An 18,409-nucleotide genomic window follows, 5' to 3' on the forward strand; every position below is an offset into this window, starting at 1 on the left:
ATGTCTTTGTGTAAGATTGTTTGTGTTACGTGTTTGTTGTTGACGCGCCAGACTGGTTTGTTTTTCCGTGGTATTTCACGAAGATGTTTATTGTTAAACATAATTCTTGTGACTGTTTTGTGCGTTTTGCACTTTTGCCTCAATAAAGTGTGCGCCTGTTCACAAATCTCTGCTCTCCTGCACCTGACTTCGTTACCAGTACGCACACACCTGACAATCCGCCCTGGACATACACAAAATAGTTTAAATTAGTGAAGTGAAATGGAAAAAAAACGAAAAAATTGAAAACCGGAAAGTGGTACGTGCGTATATATTCACCCCCTTTGCTATGAAGCCCCTAAACAAGATCTGGTGCAGCCAATTACCTTCATAAGTCACATAATTAGTTAAATAAAGTCCACCTGTGTGCAATCTAAGTGTCACATGATCTGTCACATGATCTCAGTATATATACACCTGTTCTGAAAGGCCCCGGAGTCTGCAACACCACCAAGCAAGCGGCACCATGAAGACCAAGGAGCTCTCCAAACAGGTCAGGGACAAAGTTGTGGAGAAGTACAGATCAGGGTTGGGTTATAAAAAAAGATCAGAAACTTTGAATATCCCACGGAGCACCATTATATCCATTATTAAACATTTTTAAGAATATGGCACCACAACAAACCTGCCAAAAGAGGGCCGCCCCCCAAAACTCATGGACCAGGCAAGGAGGGCATTAATCAGAGGCAACGAAGAGACCAAAGATATCTCTGAAGGAGCTGCAAAGCTCCACAATGGAGATTGGAGTATCTGTCCATAGGTCCACTTTAAGCCGTACACTCCACAGAGCTGGGCTTTACGGAAGAGTGGCCAGAAAAAAGCCATTGCTTAAAGACAAAAATAAGCAAAAATGTTTGGTGTTTGCCAAAAGGCATGTGGGAGACTCCTCAAAGATATGGAAAAAGGTACTCTGGTCAGATGAGACTAAAATGTAGCTTTTTGGCCATCAAGGAAAACGCTATTCCTGGCGCAAACCCAACACCTCTCATCACCCCGAGAACACCATCCCCACAGTGAAGCATGGTGGTGGCAGCATCATGCTGTGGGGATGTTTTTCATCGGCAGGGACTGGGACACTGGTCAGAATTTAAGGCATGATGGATAGCACAAAATACAGGGAAATTCTTGAGGCGAAACCTATTTCAGTCTTCCAGAGATTTGAGACTGGGATGGAGGTTCACCTTCCAGCAGGACAATTACCCTAAGCATACTGCTAATGCAACATTTGAATGGTTTAAGGGGAAACATTTAAATGTCTTGGAATGGCCTAGCCAAAGCCCAGACCTCAATACAATTGAGAATCTGTGGTATGACTTAAAGATTGCTGTACACCAGCGGAATCCATCCAACTTGAAGGAGCTGGAGCAGTTTTGCCTTGAAGAATGGGCAAAAATCCCAGTGGCTAGATGGTTATAGAGACATACGCCAAGAGACTGGCAGCTGTAATTGCTGCAAAAGGTGGCTCTACAAAGTATTTACTTTTTTGGGGGGGGGATAGTTGTGTACATTCAAGTTTTCTGTTATTTTGTCTTATTTCTTGTTTGTTTCACAAGAAAAAATATTTTGCATCTTCGAAGTGGTAGGCATGCTGTGTAAATGAAATGATACGAACCCCCAAAAGAATCCATTTTATTTCCAGGTTGTCAGGCAAGAAAATAGAAAAACTGGCAAGGGGGTGAATACTTTCGCAAGCCACTGTAGCTAGCTGCAGTTGCTAGCTAAGTAAGTGAAAATGAAAGTTAAAAAAATAAATGAAATCTTTCTCTCTCTATTCTCTCTTGCTTCTCCTTCAATTAGGAAGAAATTAACTTGTTCAACACTGTTTTATTCCTCTCTCTTTGAGTCAACTACTATCCACATTTTATGCACTGTAGTGCTAGCTAGCTGTAGCTTATGCTATCAGTACGTGATTAATTATCTGATCCTTTGATTCGGTGGAAAACATGTCAGTTCATGGTGCAAGAGCACTGATAGGTTGGAGGACGTTCTCCTGAAGTAAGAACCATGAGCCTCCTAGGGTTTGTATTGAAGTCAATGTACACGGAAGCTAGCTGTCCTCCGTCTACACCATGGTGCTACCCTCTAGAGTGCTATTGAGGCTACTGTTGAACTTCTTAGCAAAATAGTGTTATAATCAATTATCTGCTGACGTGATTATATTTAGTATAGTTTTATCTAATAAGGATAACTTTTAAAATGTTTTAATTTTAATTTTCATGAAATTCACTAAGGAGGATGGTCCTCCCCTTCCTCTTCTGAGGAGCCTCCACTACATGGAATGAGTTTGACACCCCTGATCCATACAATTTGACTACAAGTAGTAGCCTTCTGTAAAAAAGGCAAGCCTACAGCCCTGTCCCACGTGGAGTTGGTAGCAAATTTGAATATCCAAGGGTATTCATGTCTCATTGGCTGAGCTAGCAAATCAGCATTTTTTTGACAGGTATACTAAACCACTCTATTATTTCCTAACAGGGCAAGCAGGGACTGAGAAAATATGCTTATTAACACCCTTAATGATAATTTCAATTCACATTGTAATACATTTTATGTAATATTTCATATAAATCTGGAACACTGGGCAGATACTTTAATAAACAACTCTTTTTCTTCTTTCTTTCCTTCAGTTTTTCACTATCAACATTACAATTGTTTATATAGAAACAACATAAATTGTATGTTCTGAGTCCATGTCAATGCTTAAATCACATCAGAAGACCATTATTAGATCTGGGGGAAAAATTACACATTTTGATTTCTGAGTGTAATTTCCCTTTAATTCAAATGCACACCTAGCAAGAGAGGAATGTGTTTGGCTTGCGAAGTTTCTGTTCTGCTACTGCACATGTGATGGCAGAGTTTTCAAAACAATGCCCACCCAATTGATACAAACAATCATGTTGTCATTCTGTCAGGAAGGCCTACTTTGTAGTTAACTTTAAATTGAGAAGGTTTTGAGGAAACCCTTTGTATCTACCCAAAAGATGGTTATCATTAGCAGACAGGCAGTGGCAATATTGCTGGAAATGAATTGGCAGATGTATTGAATTTGGCTTTTTAAATAGGGACTCCAAAACCAACTTCTCTGCTTGAAAACAGCTTATTTGGCATCAATATTAGTCATAAACATAAATTGTAGTTGCAAAATTGACAAAAAAGTGTAAATTGGAGAACTTTGGTCCTAAAGTCAGTAAGCTATCTTCCAAAACTGAGATTTGTGAGATTTAAGGAATCAACAATGTCACAGTTTTCCTTGGGTTGGGTTTAGATTTCGAATCCTGCCCACACAGTATTACGGCCAGGCACTGCTGCCCATAACCAAATCACAGCCACACTTGTGCTGTAGACAGTGCACACTTTCCAATCGTAGCAGAAGAATCAACCTAAATCCCACCCATTTCTTTACAGACAGTAGAACTACCAATCGTCACCAATGTTATGTTGAAAGAATGAGACTTGTTATTTATAAACGGCTCGTGTTTTTTTCCAATTCAAACATCCACACATTCGTGAGCTAGCGTTAGCATCACAAACACAACTGTCAGTCCTTTAACCAAAGTAAAAAATAGTACAGTGGCTTAGGATGTTAAGGATAACTCAACTACGTTGAGTATAGAGGGTCAAACAACAATAACTTCCAGGGTACGAACATAACAAACATACATACCAAAGAAACATAGCAAACAAACATAGTAAACATAACACACACATCGAACCACATCCCCAAATTCAAGGCGAGGGATGCAAAAGCCAGTGCAATGTAAGAATGACCCATACTTTAACCCTTCAAGAACTCCCTAATCTTTTACTTATCCTATTGTGTCTCCTAGGCTTGAGCCTCCTTAAAAACATGGACCCCCCAAGGGTCATCAAGACCCATCTGCCTTTCAAGTTGGTGCCCGAAGGGTTCTGGAAAAACAAATGCAAGGTAAGGTGGAGTATGACCCCTAATTCCCTTTTCATACTACTAAGCTGAGCCGAACTGTACTGTGCTGGGCTAGTTATGCATCCACCGTAGTTGTTGGAACCGTGCTGAAAAGGGAAAAGGGAAAATATCAGAGCTAGCACATTACAGTTCTGGTTGGCATTATAGTGTGAAAGGTACTAGATTCAGATTTTTTTTTTTTTTATGAGTTTGGAAATGATTTAGAATGAAGTATATATTTTCAGTTAACGTTATCTGAAAAATGATGCATAGAACAGTAAATGACAAACAAAATTCTACACCTTCCCCCGTCCATCTTCTCTCCAGGCTATCTATGTTGCGAGGAATGCTAAGGACAACCTGGTCAGCTACTACCACTTTGACCGCATGAATCTAACCCAGCCTGAGCCTGGACCGTGGGACGGCTACATCCACAAGTTCATGAATGGAGAACGTAAGTAATATAATGAAACTAGCATTTTCCTAATGACTAATACCAATGTGGTCCTGTGTGGCTCAGTTGGCAGAGCATGGCACTTTCAATGCCAGGATTGCTTTGGATAAATGAGCACTCAGCCATGCAATCTCCATAGACAAGCATTGGCAGTAGAGTTGCCCATCCTGAAAAGGTCAATGACATTCAATGTGGCACCGTCATAGGATGCCACCTTTCCAACAATTGAGTTGGGCAAATTTCTGCCCTGCTAGAGCTGCCACATTCAACCGTAAGTGCTGTTTTTGTGAAGTGGAAACGTCTAGGAGCAACAATGGCTCAGCCGCGAAGGTGTAGGCCACACAAGCTCACAGAACGGGTGCTGAAGAGTGTAGCGCGTAAAAATCATCTATTCTCGGTTTCAACACTCACCGAGTTCCAAACTGCCTCTGGAAGCAAGCCAGCACAAGAACTGTTAGTCGGGAACTTAATGAAATGGGTTTCCATGGCCAAGCAGTCACAAACAAGCCTAAGATCACCATGCGCAATGTCAAGCGTTGTCTTGAGTGGTGTAAAGCTTACCGCCATTGGACTCTGGAGCAGTGGAAATGCATTCTCTTGAGGGATGAATCACGCTTCACCATCTGGCAGTCTGACGGACAAATCTGGGTTTGGCGGATGCCATGAGAACGCTACCTGCCCCAATATATCGCGCCAATTGTAAAGTTTGGTGGAGGAGGAATAATGGTCTGGGGCTGTTTTTCATGGTTAGGGCTAGGCCCCTTAGTTCCAGTGAAGGGAAGTCTTAACGCTACAGCATAAAATCTGTACAAACAGATTTGTACAAACATCCTAGACCATTCTGTGCTTCAAACTTTGTTGCAACAGTTTGGAAAAGGCCCTTTCCTGTTTCAGCGTGACAATGCCCCCGTGCACAAAGCGAGGTCCATACAGAAATGGTTTGTCGAGATCGGTGTGGAAGAACTTGACTGGTCTGCACAGAGCCCTGACCTCAACTCCATCGAACATTTTTAGGATGAATTGAAATGCTGACTGCGAGCCAGGACTAATCGCCCAACATCAGTGCCCCACCCCACTAATGCTCTTGCGGCTGAATGGGAGGAAGTTCCTGCAGCAATGTTCAAACATCTAGTGGAAAGCCTTCCTAGAAGAGTGGAGGCTGTTATAGCAGCAAAGGAGGGACCAACTCCATATTAATGCCCATGCTTTAAGAATGAGATGTTCGATGAGAACGTGTTCACATATTTTTGGCCAAATAGTATATGTACAGTTGAAGTAAGGAAGTTCACATACACTTAGGTTGGAGTCATTAAAACTCGTTTTTCAACCACTCCACAAATTTCATGTTAACGAACTATAGTTTTGGCAAGTCGGTTAGGACATCTACTTTGTGAATGACACAAGCAATTTTTCCAACAATTGTTTACAGACAGATCATTTCACTTATAATTCCCTGTATCACATTTCCAGTGGGTCAGAAGTTTACATACACTAAGTTAACTGTGCCTTTAAACAGCTTGGAAAATTCCAGAAAATTATGTCATGGCTTTAGAAGCTTCTGATAGGCTAATTGTGATCATTTGAGTCAATTGGAGGTGTACATGTGGATGTATTTCAAGGCCTACCTTCAAATTCAGTGCCTCTTTGCTTGACATCATGGGAAAATTAAAAGAAATAAGCCAAGACCTCAGAAAAAAAAAATTGGACCTCCACAAGTCTGGTTCGTCCTTGTGAGCAATTTCCAAACACCTTTGTACCATGTTCATCTGTACAAACAATAGTACGCAAGTATAAACACCATGGGAACACGCAGCCGTCATACCGCTCAGGAAGGAGACGCGTTCTGTCTCCTAGAGATGAACGTACTTTCGTGCGAAAAGTTAAGTCAATCCCAGAACAACAGCAAAGGACCTTGTGAAGATGATGGAGGAAACAGGGACAAAAGTATCTATATCCACAGTAAAACGAGTCCTATATCAACATAACCTGAAAGGCCGCACAGCAAGGATGAAACCACTGCTCCAAAACCGCCATAAAAAAGCCAGACTACGGTTTGCAACTGCACATGGGGACAAAGATCGTACCTTTTGGAGAAATGTGTCTGGTCTGATGAAACAAAAATAGAACTGTTTGGTCATAATGACCATCGTTATGTTTGGAGGAAAATGGGGGAGGCTTGCAAGCTGAAGAACACCATCCCAATCGTGAAGCATGGGGGTGGCAGCATCATGTTGTGGGGGTGCTTTGCTGCAGGAGGGACTGGTGCAATTCACAAAATAGATGACATAATGAGGTAGGAAAATTACATGGATATATTGAAGCAACATCTCAAGACATCAGTCAGGAAGTTAAAGCTTGGTCGCAAATGGGTCTTCCAAATGGACAATGACCCCAAGTATACTTCCAAAGTTGTGGCAAAATGGCTTAAGGACAACAAAGTCAAGGTATTCGAGTGGCCATCACAAAGCCCTGACCTCAATCCCATAGAAAATTTGTGGGCAGAACTGAAAAGGTGTGTGCGAGCAAGGAGGCCTACAAACCTGACTCAGTTCCATCAGCTCTGTCAGGAGGAATGGGCCAAAATTCACCCAACTTATTGTGAGAAGCTTGTGGAAGGCTACCCGAAACGTTTGACCCAAGTGAACAATTTAAACGTAATGCTACCAAATACTAATTGAGTGTATGTAAACTTCTGACCCACTGGGAATGTGATGAAAGAAATAAAAGCTGAAATAAATCATTCTCTCTACTATTATTTGGACATTTCACATTCTTAAAATAAGGTGGTGATCCTAACTGACCTAAAACAGGGAACTTTTACTGGGATTAAATGTCAGGAATTGTGAAAAACTGAGTTTAAATCTATTTGGCTTAGGTGTATGTAAACTTCCGACTTCAACTGTATGTGTAGGCTGGGGATTAGAAGATAGTGAATGGTAGTAGGATTAATAATAGTAAGCAGCATGGCAGCAGCATAAGTGGTGGGTTGATGTGTGAAAGTGTACAGTGCATTCAGAAAGTATTCAGACCCCTTGACTTTTTCCACGTTTTGTTACATTACAGGCTTATTCTAAAATGGATTACTCACAATACCCCATAATGTCAAAGCAAAAACTGGTACTTCATTTACATTATTCAGACCTTTTGCTATGAGACTCAAAATTGAGCTCAGTTTATCCCATTCTTCACTGCAGATCCTCTCAAGCTCTGTTAGGTTGGATGGGGAGCGTCACTGCACAGCTATTTTCAGGTCCCCATATACTGTCAACTGTGGGACCTTACTCCATTTGCACACACTGTATATAGATTTTTATATTTTGTTATTGACTGTACTTTTTTATCCCACATGTAACTCTGTTTTGTTGTTTTTTGTTGCACTGCTTTGCTTTATCTTGGCCAGGTCGCAGTTGTAAATGAGAACTTGTTCTCAACTGGACTACCTGGTTAATTAAATAAAGGTGAAATAAAAAAATAAAAAAATAAAAAATATATATATTTTTTAAATATAGACAGGTGTGTGCCTTTACAAATCATGTCCAATCAATTGAATTTACCACAAGTGGACTCCAATCAATTTGGAGTCTCATAGCATATTTTAAATACATTTGCAAAAATGTCGGAAAACCTGTTTTCCCTTTTCATTATGGGGTATTGTGTGTAGATTGCTGAGGAAAAAACTGATAATATATACACTGAGTGTACAAAACGTTAGGAACGCATTCTGCCCCCCTTTTGCCCTCAGCCTCAATTTGTTGGGGCATGGACTTTACAAGGTGTCCAAAGCGTTTCACATGGATGCTGGCCCATGTTGATTCCAATGCTTCCCACAGTTGTGTCAAGTTGGCTGGATGTCCTTTCAGGTCAAGGACCATCTTTGATACACACGGGAAACTGTTGAGCTTGAAAAACCCAGCTGCGTTGCAGTTCTGAAAATGGTGCGCCTGGCACCTACTACCATACAGTGAGGGAAAAAAGTATTTGATCCCCTGCTGATTTTGTACGTTTGCCCACTGACAAAGAAATGATCAGTCTATAATTTTAATGGTAGGTTTATTTGAACAGTGAGAGACAGAATAACCACAAAACAATCCAGAAAAACACGTCAAAAATGTTATAAATTGCTGAAGGTTTGAGTTGCCAAACGTCAGCCTCGAAACATTAATGACTTGGAGAAGATCTGCAAAGAGGAGTGGGACAAAAAACCTTCCTGAGATGTGTGCAAACCTGGTGGCCAACTACAAGAAACATCTGACCTCTGTGATTGCCAACAAGGGTTTTGCCACCAAGTACTAAGTCATGTTTTGCAGAGGGGTCAAATACTTATTTCCCTCCCTTAAAATGCAAATCAATTTATAACATTTTTCAGGATTTTTTTTCAGCTCTGCAACGCCATCTCCTCCCAAGGAGCCACCATTGGAAGGCACGAGGAGTTGCTTCGTGGTCTCATGGAAGGGTTACAGACCTTGGCCGGGGGCCATGACCAGGCGTTGAATACATTCCTGGAGCAATTCTGCGGGTTGCCTGTTAGGCAGCCTACCACGACGGTAAACTCCCAGCCCCTCTGTAACCCGGCTGTTAGCTGCGCCGCCACCCCGGTCATGCCGGTTTTCCCGGGAACCCAGCTTACCTCCCCCGGAACGCTTCAATGGAGAGTCGGACACCTGTTTGGCGTTTCTCGCTCAGTGTTTCCTCATCATCGAGCTGCAGCCCTCCTTCTTCCCATCGGACTGCTCTAAGATAGCGTACCTCATCACGCTGATGTCCAGGAGGGTTCTCACCTGGGCTACGGCAGTATGGGAACAACAGTCGACCGTATGTTTCAATCTGGAGGAGTTTGTGGCAGAGGTAAAGAACGTTTTTGAGAATCTATTTTCCGGGAGAGAGGCTGCCCGGAAGTTACTCCAGCTTCAGCAAGACTCAAGCAGTGTGGCAGACTATGCAGTTGATTTCCACACGTTGGCAGTTGAGAGAGCCTGGAACACGGAAGCACTGTTCGACATGTTCCTGCATGGAGAATCGGAGGAAGTAAAGGATGAGCTTGCAGCTCGGGAACTACCGATGGATCTCGACTCACTCATCACCTTGACAATTCGGATCGATGGGCGACTACGGGAACGAAGGAAGGAGAGGAGATACTTCGCCTCTGAGGTATCCTGAATGTCCCTGACAGCTCCGTTGTCGAGAGAACCTGAGGCTACCCAAGTTCCTCCGAGAGCCTTCGAAGATGCCGATTCACCTCTTCCCGAGCCTATGCAACTAGGCCAGAGCTAGGCTGTCTCCAGCTGAATGGCTATACAGGCTTCACACTAAGAGTTGCCTGTATTGCGTGCCCACTAAATGACCAGGCTCACCGGTAGGAGCGAGTACTCTGGTGGGCCATACGGAGAACTTTTCTTCTCCCCTTACTCACGCCCCTTTTCATGCCATTTTGCTGTGGGGGAACCAGTCAATCTCTCCGGGTACTCATCGACTCTGGGGCCGATGAGAGCTTTATGGACGCTGCACTGGCTTCCGAGCTGGACATCCCCACTCAGCTCCTCTCCATTCCCATGAATGTTAGACTGCTGAACGGGCGCTCTAACGGCCGGGTCACCCACAATACCACTCCATCAACCTACGTGTGTCAGGGAACCACAGCAAGATGATTAAATTCCTGCTCATTAAGTCTCCTCAGGTTCCCGTGGTTCCAGCGACACAATCCTCTCATTGACTGGTCTGCTGGTGCCATCATGGGCTGGAACCCATTCTGCCACGCCCATTGCCTGAAGTCAGTGTAGCCTGCCCCGCGATGCACCGGACCTCTCCGCCATTCCCACGGAGTACCAGGACCTCCAGGAGGAGTTCAGTAAGGCCTGGGCCACTTCACTTCTGCCACAACGACCATATGACTGCGGGATTGACCTTCTCCCTGGCACCACTCCGCCCCGGGGTTGACTGAATTCTCTGTCGAGTCCGGAGACCAAGGCTATGGAGACCTTCATTGAGGACTCCCTAGCTACAGAGTTCATTTGTCCTTCTGCCTCCCCCGCCGGCGCAGGGTTTTTTTTTGTGGTGAAGAAGGACAAAACCCTGCACCCGTGCATCGACTACCGGGGTCTCAACGACATCATGGTGAAGAACGCTGCCCGCTACCACTCATCTCATCGGCCAGCGGTCACTATGAGTATATGGTCATGCCATTTGGCCTTAACAACGCCCCTGCTGTGTTCTGGTTAATGATGTTCTCTTCATGAGTTCATCTTCATCTACCTCGATGACATCCTCGTCTTCTCCCGCTCCGCCAAAGAACACGTGCTCCACGTCCGACAGGTTCTCCAGATTTTTGTAAAAGCAGAGAAGTGTGAATTCCATTGCTCCACCATCCCCTTTCTGGGTTACATCATAGCTGCAGGGAGTGAACAGATGGATCCCGGGAAGGTGAGAGCAATGGTAGATTGGCCCCAGCCTACGTCCAGGGTGCAGCTGCAACGTTTCCTGGGATTCGCTAACTTTTATCCCCACTTTATCCGGGGTACAGCACCCTGACTACCCCCTGTCTGCGCTCACCTCCCCCAAGGTTCCGTTCACGTGGTCCCCAGCTACTGACCGGGCATTCCGGGATCTCAAACACTGCTTCACCACAGCTCCCATCTTGGTTCATCATGACCCGTCCCGCCAGTTCGTGGTGGAGGCCAATGCTTCGGATGTCAGAGTGGGGGCTGTCCTGTCCCAGCGTTATGCATTGGCCCTCAAGTTACATCCCTGCGCCTTCTTCTCCCATTGCCTCAACACCACGGAGAGGAACTACGATGTGGGGAATTGCGAGCTTCTCGCGGTGAAGATGGCGTTGGAGGAGTGGAGGCACTGGCTGGAGCAGGTGAAACATCCGTTCATTGTGTGGACTGAACACAAGAACCTGGAATTTCTCCGCACCGCCAAGTGCCTCAATTCCAGGCAAGCTAAGTGGACCCTGCTGTTCACCCGGTTCAACTTCTCCCTCTCATACCGGCCGGGATCCAAGAATGTCAAGCCGGATGCGCTGTCACGCCGTTATAGCCCCACGGCTACAATCTCGGAAGCCGAGACCATCCTTCCCACCTAGTGCCTGGCGATTGCACTCAGCTGGAGAATAGGGAAGCAGGTTTGTGAGGTGCAGCGTTCCCGGCCGAGTCCCGGGGAGGGGGGGAAGGGGGGGGAGGGGGGAGCAGATCCTGACTCGGTCCGCTCCGCGGTCCTGGAGTGGACTCACTCCTCCAGGCTTGCCTGCACCCGGGCTCCCGTCGGACACTATCCTTTGTGTGACAATGCTTTTGGTGGCCTTTCATGGTTCCTGATGTCTCTGCATTTGTCGCCGGATGCACGATCTGTGCACAGAACAAGACTCCTCGACAAGCTGCGGCTGGTCTCCTTCAACATCTGCCTGTCCCTCACCGTCCCTGGTCTCACATATCCCTGGACTTTGTCACGGGTCTCCCCCGTCTGATGGAAACACCGCCATCCTGACCGTAGTGGATCGGTTTTCCAAAGCCGCCCACTTCATTCCTTTCCCCAAGCTACCCTCTGCCAAAGAGATGGCCCAGCTCATGGTGCAGCACGTCTTCCGTATCCATGGACTGCCGACCGGGGTCCTCAGTTCTCGTCCCAGTTCTGGAAGGCATTCTGCACACTCATTGGGTCGTCGGCCAGCCTGTCCTCCGGGTTCCAGTCCAATGGCCAGTCGGAGCGAGCCAACCAAGACCAAGAGGTTGACATACCTTCGGCCCAGATGTTTTTCCACCTCTGTCGTCGTACCTGGAAGAGAGCCCGGTCAGCCTATCTCAAGACCACCGCCAGGTATCAACGGATCGCCACCAGACCCCGGCTCCCCGGCATCGTCTTGGGCAGAAGGTATGGCTGTCCACCCGGAATCTGCCCTTCCAGGTGGAATCCTGCAAACTCTCCCCCCGGTTTATCGGCCCTTTTCCCATCTCCAAGATCATTAGCCCCTCTGCTGTTCGTCTTCTGTTGCCCCGTACCATCCGTATACATCCCACTTTTCATTTGTCCAGAATTAAACCATGTCTCACAGCCCTTTGTCTCCTGTTTCAAGACCCTGAGCCTGCCTGCCGTTCAGTACCTTGCCACACCACACTGGATTATTGGCCCCTGACTGCTCTGACCCTGCGATTGCCTGCCGTTCTGGACCTTTTGAACCCTATCTGGATTACTGACCTCTGCCTGCCCCTGACCTGTCATTTTTCATGCCCCTGTATTATTTTTTTTGCCATCTATAAATAGGTGCCCTTCTTTGTGAGGCATTGAAAAACCTCCCTGGTCTTTGTGGTTGAATCTGTTTGAAATTCACTGCTCGACTGAGAGACCTTACAGATAATTGTATGTGTGGGGTACAGAGATCAGGTAGTCATTCAATGATCATGCTAAACACTATTATTGCACACAGAGTTAGTTCATGCAACTGATTATGTGATTTGTTAAGCAAATTTGTAATTTTTAACATATTTATGCTTGCCCTAACAAAGGTGTTGAATTCTTATTGACTCAAAACATTTCAGATTTTTATTTTTAACTAATTTGTAAACATTTCTAAAAACATAATTCCACTTTGACATTAGGGGGTATTGTGTGAAGGCCAATGAAACATTTAAATTGAATCAATTTTAAATTCAGGCTGTAAAACAGCAAAATGTGATCTGTGGACCATACTTCTTTAACCTCTATGGGCTAGGTGGGACGCTAGCGTGCCACCCGTGGTGCACTCCATCAACAGCAGGTGCATTTCAAGAGCGGCAAATTTGAATCCAAATAAATGTCAAAATTCAAATTTTTCAAACATACAACTATTTTACACCCTTTGAAAGATAAACATCTCCTTAATCTAACCACGTTTTACGATTTCAAAAAGGTTTTACGGCGAAAGCATAAATTTAGAGTATGTTAGGACAGTACATTTACAAGAGTTGTGTGTAATGTTTTGTCGATTCAAAGACAGGGTCACCAAAACCATAAAACCAGCTAAAATGATGCACTAACCTTTTACAATCTCCATCAGATGACACTCCTAGGACATTATGTTAGACAATGCATGCATTTTTAGTTCTATCAAGTTCATATTTATATCCAAAAACAGCGTTTTACTATGGCATTGATGTTGAGGAAATCGTTTCCCTCCAATAACCGGCAGTCAAGTCAGCGTCACAAATTAAATAATTAAAATTAGAAAACATTGGTAAAATATTATATTGTCATTTAAAGAATTATAGATTTACATCTCTTGAACGCAATCAACTTGCCAGATTTAAAAATAACCTTACTGGGAAATCACACTTTGCAATAATCTGAGCACTGCGCCCAGAAAAATACGCGTTGCGATACAGACTAGACGTCATGTTGGGGAGATCTAAAATCGAAAATACTATGTAAATAATCCATTACCTTTGATTCTCTTCATCAGATGTCACTTCCAGGTATCACAGGTCCATAACGAATGTAGTTTTGTTCAAAAAAGCTCATCATTTATGTCCAAAAATTTCCGTCTTGTTAGCACATGATCTAAGCCAGCCGGACTTCTCGTCATGAACGAGGGGAAAAAATATATTTCCGTTCGTTCAAACATGTCAAACGTTGTATAGCATAAATCATTAGGGCCTTTTTTAACCAGAACATGAATAATATTCAAAGTGGACGAATGCATACTCTTTTATAACGTATTGGAACAAGGGTACCCAACATGAACTCGCGCGCCAGGTGTCTAATGGGACATCATCGTTCCATGGCTCTTGTTCGGTCAGATCTCCCTCCAGAAGACTCAAAACACTTTGTAAAGGCTGGTGACATCTAGTGGAAGCAATAGGAAGTGCCAAAATATTCCTCAGCCCCTGTGTTTTTCAATGGGATAGGTTTAAAGGTAATACAACACATCAGGTATCCACTTCCTGTCAGAAAATGTCTCAGGGTTTTGCCTGCCAAATGAGTTCTGTTATACTCACAGACACCATTCAAACAGTTTTAGAAACTTTAGAGTGTTTTCTATCCATATATAATAAGTATATGCATATTCTAGTTACTGGGTAGGATTAGTAACCAGATTAAATCGGGTACATTTTTTTTATCCAGACGTGCAAATGCTGCCCCCTAGCCCTAACAGGCTAATGGCTAGCTCAGAATATGAGCTTTACAAAGGTTGTTTATATATTATAGAGATTAATCATTTTGGGAGCCCATACAATTTATATATGGTTCATTATAAGGCTCGATAGTTGGGTTTCCCAAGGCACTCCATAGGCCAGCATTGCTGACCTAAGTTGTAAATATTATTTTAAGGATTTGCCTGGTATGTCTTTCAAATCTTAGAATGTTCATAAAACATTATTGTCCATGATATCAGCAAGGGTACGGATGGCACATTTGGACCATTGGGTAAGACGCAAAAGACCGCCCTCCAGATTGCGAGCCGTTATTGTGAAATATTGGAGTATGGGCATGTCATTTTGATTCCCAGTTACATTGTTTTATCTAAGGAAGGAAATATATCTATTCCCAAATATTTAAAATGGGAAACAATTGGGATTCTATAAGTAGAGTTGGAGTCCTCCATCGGGGTCTTGAGAGGCAGTAGGGCAGATTTGGTTAGATTAATTTTATAAATTGAGATGGAGCTGAATTTGTCTATGATCTTCAAAGCTTTTGGGAGGGACTGAGATACATTGTCTACATGAAGTAAGATATCATTGTCATATATTGAGATGACGTGATCCGTAGAATTGAGAGATATTGGTGTAATGTATTTTGTTTGTCGAATTACCTGGGCCAGGGGCTCTATAGACAATAAAAATAGCAGAGCTGAGATGGGATCACCTTGCCTGCTACTTCTAGTTATTCTGAACGGAACAGAGCAGGCATTGCCTGCTATTACTATGGGTGAGGGATTGGTATATAGTATTTTAATCATATTAATGAAATTGGAGCCAAGTCCCATATGTTCCAAAACCGACCAAAGATATGACCATTCTAGTCTATCAAAAGCTTTTTCTGTGTCGAGAGATAGAACTGCCCAAGGAGCTTTGGTTTCGGATGAAGGATGTAAGATATGTAATAGACGACGGAGGTTATCTGAGGATAATCGTTTTTTAACAAACCCACTTTGGTCCAGATGTAAGGATTTGGGTAAGTAAGTTTGCGACGGGGTGACCACATTTTTGAAAATAGTTTAATATCAGTGTTTATCAATGTTAGAGGGCGATAGTAAGAGCACTGGGTGGCATCCTTACTTTCTTTTAATAAAGGCGAATTAGTGCTGTATTTACATCCTTTCCAAAATAACCTTTGTGAATGCTGTGTTAATCATTTCAAGTAACCATGGATCTAATTGGTTCCAAATATTCATGTTATCCAATGCCCTTTTGTGTTAATGGAGAGAAATTTGGGGTTCCAGCAAGCCGGTTCTCTCAGCTCAGAGAAAAGAGCAAAAAAATGGCACAGGCAGAGAGGGCTGCCTCGCTTCTAGTCCTTAGGAAACTTTGCAGTATTATTTCTTACATTGTCAGCCCTGAAAATTTTAAGTGCTATTACATACAGCCGGGAAGAACTATTGGATATCAGAGCGACGTCAAAGTACCAGCACTACAACCAGGAATATGACTTTCCCAAAGCGGAACCTTTGTCCGAACCACCCAGGGCATTTCAACTGATTCCAGAGGCTGACCCAAAACAACGTCGCCGGAGAAGAGGCAGACGGAGTGGTCTTCTGGTCAGACTCTGGAGGCGCACACCACCCACGGCTTCCGAGTATATTACTCGCTAATGTCCAGTCTCTAGATAACAAGGTAGATGAAATTAGGGCAATGGTTGCTTTCCAGAGAGACATCAGGGATTGTAACATACTCTATTTCACGGAAACATGGCTCTCTCAGGATATGCTGTTGGAGTCAGTACACAGACAATGCAATCGCCACCACACTGCACACTGCCTTATCCAATCTGGACAAGAGGAATACCTATGTAAGAATGCTGTTGACTATAGCTCAGCATGGCCGCTCCAATACCTTGATTTTGTTGTCCTTAAACCATTTTGCCACAACTTTGGAAGTATGCTTGGGGTCATTGTCCATTTGGAAGACCCATTTGCGACCAAGCTTTAACTTCCAGATTGGTGTTTTGAGATGTTGCTTCAATATATCCACATACTTTTCCTCCCTCATGATGCCATCGATTGTGTGACGTGCACCAGTCCCTCCTGCAGCAAAGCACCCCCACAACATGATGCTGCCACCCCCGTCCTTCACGGTTGGGATGGTGTTCTTCGGCTTGCAAGCCTCCCCCATTTTCCTCCAACATAACAATGGTCATTATGGCCAAACAGTTCTATTTTTGTTTCATCAGACCAGAGGACATTTCTCCAAAAAGTACGATTTTTGTCCCCATGTGCAGTTGCAAACCGTAGTCTGTCTTTTTTATGGTGGTTTGCAGCAGTGGCTTCTTCCTTGCTGAGCGGCCTTTCAGGTTATGTCGATATAGGACTCGTTTTACTGTGGATATAGATACTTTTGTACCTGTTTCCTCCAGCATCTTCACAAGGTCCTTTGCTGTTGTTCTGGGATTGATTTGCACTTTCCACACCAAAGTACGTTCATCTCTAGGAGACAGAACGCTTCTCTTTGCTGAGCGGTATGACGGCTGCTTGGTCCCATGGTGTTTATACTTGCGTACTATTGTTTGTACAGATGAACGTGGCACCTTCAGGCGTTTGGAAATTGCTCCCAAGGACGAACCATCTTTGGCTGATTTCTTTGATTTTCCCATGATGTCAAGCAAAGAGGCACTGAGTTTGAAGGTAGGCCTTGAAATACATCGACAGGTACACCTCCAATTTACTCAAATGATGTCAATTGTCCTACCAGAAGCTTCTAAAGCAATGACATAATTTTCTGGAATTTTTCAAGCTGTTTAAAGGCACAGTCAACTTAGCGTATGTAAACTTCTAACCCACTGGATTTGTGATACAGTGAATTATTGTCACGGTTGTCTAAATGATCGGACCAAAGTGCAGCATGGTTGTAGTTCCACATATTTATTATTTCCGTGAAACGTTGCAATACACAAATAACTTGAATAACAAAACAACAAACTGTGACGCAGAGAGAAATAAACACTACTCAAAAGATAACAACCCACAAACACAAGTGGGAAAAAAAACTACTTAAATATGATCTCCAACTAGAGACAATGAGGACCGGCTGCCTCTAATTTGAGATCATCCCAAAAAACCCAACATAGAAATAGAAACCTAGAATAACCACATAGAAATAGATAACATAGAAAACCACCCAAAAACACCCCCTGTCACGCCCTGATCTACTCTACTATAGAAAATGACATCTTACAAGGGTCAGGATGTGACAATTATAAGTGAAATAATCTGTCTGTAAACAATTGTTGGAAAAATTACTTGTGTCATGCACAAAGTAGATGTTCCAACCGACGTTTCCAAAACTATAGTTTGTTAACAAGAAATTTGTGGAGTGGTTGAAAAATGTGTTTTAATGACTCCAACCTAAGTGTATGTAAACTTCAGACTTCAACTGTATATATTCCTATTCCATTCCTTTACTTAGATTTGTGTGTATTAGGTAATTGTTGTGGAATTGTTCAATTTCATGTTAGATATTGCTGCACTTTTGGAACTACAAGCACAAGCATAACATCTTCTAACCATGTGCATGTGACCAATACATGGGTTCTGATAGTAATTCACCTCATTCAGATTCAATAGTTGCAATATCCACTAATTTATCGTTACTGTGAAGCTTGTTAGTCAGTAGATGACTGGGTCGATTACCATGGAAGTAATTGTCTAACTTGATGGATGGCAAATTTTGCTCACTATCTTATCAAAAGATTTAGTTATGTCTTGACTTTCAAGAGTGTTGTCCCTACCTGGTCTGAAAAAAGTGTTTGTTAAGAACACTCTAACATTGTTAATAACTTTTACAATTCTGATATCTTCTCTGATTTTC

The 18,409-nt window shown here is 43.4% G+C and overlaps 1 protein-coding gene across 1 annotated transcript in view; it reads left to right on the forward strand.

Annotated features, from left to right (window-relative positions):
* The window catches only part of sult1st6 (sulfotransferase family 1, cytosolic sulfotransferase 6), a 60,575-nt gene that overhangs the window by 32,981 nt on the left and 9,185 nt on the right, over window positions 1-18,409 (forward strand). The window contains exons 3-4 of the mRNA XM_014158566.3: window positions 3,870-3,967; window positions 4,292-4,418. Coding sequence (XP_014014041.1) covers window positions 3,870-3,967; window positions 4,292-4,418 — 225 coding nt within the window. The remainder of the gene's footprint in view (window positions 1-3,869; window positions 3,968-4,291; window positions 4,419-18,409) is intronic.

This window comes from Salmo salar, chromosome 19 (genome assembly GCF_965601325.2).
Source record: "Salmo salar chromosome 19, fSalSal1, whole genome shotgun sequence".
NCBI classification, from domain to species: Eukaryota; Metazoa; Chordata; class Actinopteri; order Salmoniformes; family Salmonidae; genus Salmo; species Salmo salar.